Source organism: Chinchilla lanigera, unplaced genomic scaffold (assembly GCF_000276665.1).
Source record: "Chinchilla lanigera isolate Chin_1 unplaced genomic scaffold, ChiLan1.0 scaffold00158, whole genome shotgun sequence".
Lineage (NCBI taxonomy): Eukaryota > Metazoa > Chordata > Mammalia > Rodentia > Chinchillidae > Chinchilla > Chinchilla lanigera.
Window position 1 is genome coordinate 1,641,388 of NW_004955559.1, and position 4,340 is coordinate 1,645,727.

Consider the following 4,340-nt stretch of genomic DNA (forward strand, 5'->3'; position numbering starts at 1 on the left):
GGTGCTCAACGTGGCCGGGCTGCGCTTCGAGACGCGGGCGCGCACGCTGGGCCGCTTCCCGGACACGCTGCTCGGGGACCCGGCGCGCCGCGGCCGCTTCTACGACGGCGCGCGCCGCGAGTACTTCTTCGACCGCCACCGGCCCAGCTTCGACGCCGTGCTCTACTACTACCAGTCCGGCGGGCGGCTGCGGCGGCCGGCGCACGTGCCGCTCGACGTCTTCCTGGAGGAGGTGGCCTTCTACGGGCTGGGCACCGCGGCCATGGCGCGCCTGCGCGAGGACGAGGGCTGCCCCTTGCCGGCCGAGCGCCCCCTGCCCCGCCGCGCCTTTGCGCGCCAGCTCTGGCTGCTCTTCGAGTTCCCCGAGAGCTCGCAGGCCGCGCGCGTGCTCGCCGTCGTCTCCGTGCTCGTCATCCTCGTCTCCATCGTAGTCTTCTGCCTGGAGACGCTGCCCGACTTCCGCGACGACCGCGACGACCAGGGGCTCGCCGCAGTGGCCGCCGCGGGCTCGGTGAGGGGCAGGGCCTGGGGAGAGGCGGGGCTTGGGAGGAGATGGGCGGTTCCGAGGGCGGGTCTGGCCAATCAGAAGGCGGGGCGAGGGGCTCCGAGGCGTGGCTAACCCCTAGAAACCCGGCCGGACCTGGGTCTATAATACTAAAGCTGGGCTGGGAGCTGGGTCTGAGGATCCCACCCTGAGGATCGGCCCTGTGAGACAGCGAGGTGGGAGCGATAACTACCCCGCAGAGCGCAGGACCCTTGGGGACGGGAGTGTGGAGCGAGGGACAATCTGGTCACTCCGGGGTCTGTGCAGCCGGCAGAGACCCCTTGGAAGGATGGGCTGAAGGGCCGCGAGCAGGGCCTGAAGAGTGCGAGCCGGAGCTGGGCGGGCGAAGGACTGAGGGCTGGGGAGGAGGAATCAATTGCAAAGAAAGTCAGTCTGTGGGGACCAGGAGTAGAAGGGAGATCTTGAACAACTAAGTCAGGGCTGGGGTCCACAGGGAAGGAAGGCAGGACTGGGGGCGGAGCCAGAACGGGACCCTCCCCACTTGGAAAATCAATTCTGGGGCACACGCCTGTAATGCTAGCACTGGGGAGGCCAAGGCAGGAGGATCGTTGCAGGTTTGAGACCAGCCTGGCCTACAAAGTCAAAGAGCAAGGACAACCTGAATTGCATAGCGAGACCCTATCTCAAAAAGATAAAAAATTCTGCGGAGCAGGATTTGGGGGAGAACAGGTTCCACCCTAGTCAAGTATCAGGAGTTGCTGCTGAAGAAGGGGTAAGGGCTACCTTCGCAGCATTCTCAGCTCAGGAGACCAGAAAGGCAGCTGTCCAGAGTTGGGACAGTGGCCGGGGTCCCAGGGAGTGAGGACAGCCAGCTCACTGGAGCCTTGGGGACCTTCCACTGTGGTGTTGAGCAAGGCTGAGCCCTTTCCTCCCTACAGTTCCCCGCCCGCCTGAATGGCTCCAGCCCCATACCTGGACCACCGCCACCCCGCCTGCCCTTCAACGACCCGTTCTTTGTGGTGGAGACGCTGTGCATCTGCTGGTTCTCCTTCGAGCTGCTGGTGCGCCTGCTGGCCTGCCCAAGCAAAGCCATCTTCTTCAAGAATGTGATGAACCTCATCGATTTTGTGGCCATCCTGCCCTATTTTGTGGCGCTGGGCACCGAGCTGGCTCGGCAGCGGGGCGTGGGTCAGCCGGCCATGTCCCTGGCCATCCTGCGGGTCATCCGGTTGGTGCGCGTCTTCCGCATCTTCAAGCTCTCCCGGCACTCAAAGGGCCTGCAGATTCTGGGCCAGACACTTCGGGCCTCCATGCGTGAGCTGGGCCTCCTCATCTTCTTCCTGTTCATCGGGGTCGTCCTCTTTTCCAGTGCAGTCTACTTTGCTGAGGTTGACTCTGTGGAGTCCCACTTCACCAGCATCCCGGAGTCCTTCTGGTGGGCTGTGGTCACCATGACCACAGTTGGCTACGGAGACATGGCGCCTGTCACTGTGGGTGGCAAGATAGTGGGCTCTCTGTGTGCCATTGCCGGCGTACTGACCATTTCCCTTCCTGTGCCCGTCATTGTCTCCAACTTCAGCTACTTTTACCACCGGGAGACAGAGGGCGAGGAGGCCGGGATGTATAGCCACGTGGACACACAGCCCTGCATCAACCTGGAGGGCAAGGCCAACGGGGGGCTGGTGGATGGAGAGGTGCCTGAGCTCCCACCTCCGCTCTGGGCACCCCCTGGGAAACACCTGGTCACCGAGGTGTGAGGAGCAGTTGAGGTCTGCAGGACCTCATACCTCCCTGGAGGGGGGCGGGGGGAGGGCAGGCGGAGGATGGGATAGGGTTAGGGAGAACTAGGCTAAGTGGTAACCAGTGCTGAGTCTTGTGGGTTTGTAGCTGCCGTGGGTACCTCCTGAAGGAGCAATGAATGCCAATGGTTTGTGTTGAGTCGAGGGGTGGCCTCATTGGTTTGTATTGCGTTGTGTTGTGCCAAGCTTGTGGACCTTTTGGGGTGGTGTTGAGACAGGCTTGGTCACATCCAGTTGGGAGTTTCCTAGGTCTGTGTTGGGGTGGTGAGTCTGGGTTAGTCTTGTCCAGCTGTGTTACGCAGGGTCTTTGAGTCCCCTAGGGCCGTGTTGGGACAAGTCTGGTGGTCACTTAAGGGCATTATTGAGACTTTGTGGTCACGCATGGTGTCATGGAGACGTCTGGACAACTGTGTGGCTTTGTGTTTTTCTGAGGTCGTGTTATTTTAGGTTCTGTGAACTTGTGAGTCAGGTAGGAATACAGAGTCAAGTGATAGAATTCGAGCTTTCTAGGTCTCGATAGTTGAAGCTGGCTTGGGCTGTGTGACTGGATTCATCTTTGAGGAGCTATTAGGTTGAGTTGTGTAGGCCTCAGTAGCTAGGAGTTTTTCAGGCCACAGTGAGTCGAATTGTGTTGATGTAGAAGCCTGTGAGTCTTTTAAAGTCAGTTCAGTCAGGTCTTAGGACTGTTGGGTCACGGGGCCGTGCTGAGTCCCGCCATTGCTGATCCCATAGGAATGTTGGGTTGAGGTCCATAGAGCCGGGGGAAGCGGTTTTGCACTGCTGGAAGCACCAGAACCCAAGGACCGAAGCCCTGGGCAAGAGTCACGAGTGGTGTGGATGTGGGCGCTGCTATTGCAGGGGTGGGCTGGATTCCAAGCCCTGGAGTGAGGGATTCATCCACAGGGGCTCTGAGGGACTAGGAGGAGGGTGCTGCTTCTGCTCACCCCACATGTGCTTCATTCTGCCACTCAAAGCCCCACTCGCCTGGCCTCCCTGGTGGTTTCGCGAGGAGATGGAAACACGGAGGCCAGAGAAGACAGGAGAAAAATGTGCATCCCACCTCCATGGGGATGGGAGACAGAACCACAGGGAGGAGAGACACAGACTCAGAAAAAAAGAGAGGGACAGAGACCTAGACAGAGACCAGAAGAGATCCTGAGAAAGGGACGGGGACCTGGAAAGAGGGAGGAAGAGAACCAGAGAGGAGTCAGAGACTCAGCATGGGAAGCTGAGATTCAGAGAGAGGGAGACAGACCAAGGGCGGGCGATGGAGGCCCAGAGGATGTCAGGCACCCAGAGAGAGGCACCTGACACTGGGCTGCATAGTTGGAGCTGGAGCCCAGAGCCCAGAGGAAGAGAACTAAAAGTGAAGAAGGCAGAAAGACTCCGCGTCCCCAGCCGGTCTCCTCTCTGAATCACAAGGGATCCTCAGCAGGGCCCTGGCTTCCCAAGGTCACACAGCAGTCCCAGCCGGGACTCGTGGCAGGCTGCCTGGCTCCAGTCCCCACCGGCTGCGGGTGCACACAGCCTAGCAAGGCCCACAGCCTCCTGCCTTATAGACAGGAAACTGACCCTGGGAGGGGACAGGAGTCGGTGTCACCCAAGGTCACAAAGCCAAACATTTCAGAGTCTTTCAGGACTTAAATGGCATTGAGAGGAGGAGGAAGAGGAGAAGGAGGAGGTGGAGGTTACAGTCACTAACACATATAGGGCTTCCTATGTGCCAAGCGTCATTCAAGGCACTTATATTAACTTATTAAAACCTGTCCAGTGGTTTACAGTGTGGTAGTGTTGTTATTATTATTATATTATTATTATTATTATTTTAAGCTCCCCTCCTGCTGTGATCATAGAAACCCTTCCTCAGAGGCCCCGTGTGAAAGATGGGGGACTGTGAAGACCAGACGCACCTCTCACTGGGGCCCAGTGAGCAAAATACAGGGGAGGAATTCAGTTTGGAAACCCCAAGCTTCATCCAGCCCCCTTTTTTTTTTTTTTTTTTTTTTTTTTTTTCTCCGGTACCGGGAACTGAACTC

At 58.5% G+C, this 4,340-nt stretch overlaps 1 protein-coding gene across 1 annotated transcript; it reads left to right on the forward strand.

Moving 5' to 3' along the window:
* Kcna7 (potassium channel, voltage gated shaker related subfamily A, member 7) lies at window positions 1-4,089 on the forward strand (the record flags this gene model as incomplete). The annotated part of the gene is given in 2 exon segments (XM_005412981.2): window positions 1-511; window positions 1,444-4,089. Coding segments are annotated over 2 exon segments (1,330 nt in total), but the record flags the coding sequence as incomplete, so codon positions are not given.
* Window positions 4,090-4,340: the final 251 nt, after the last annotated feature.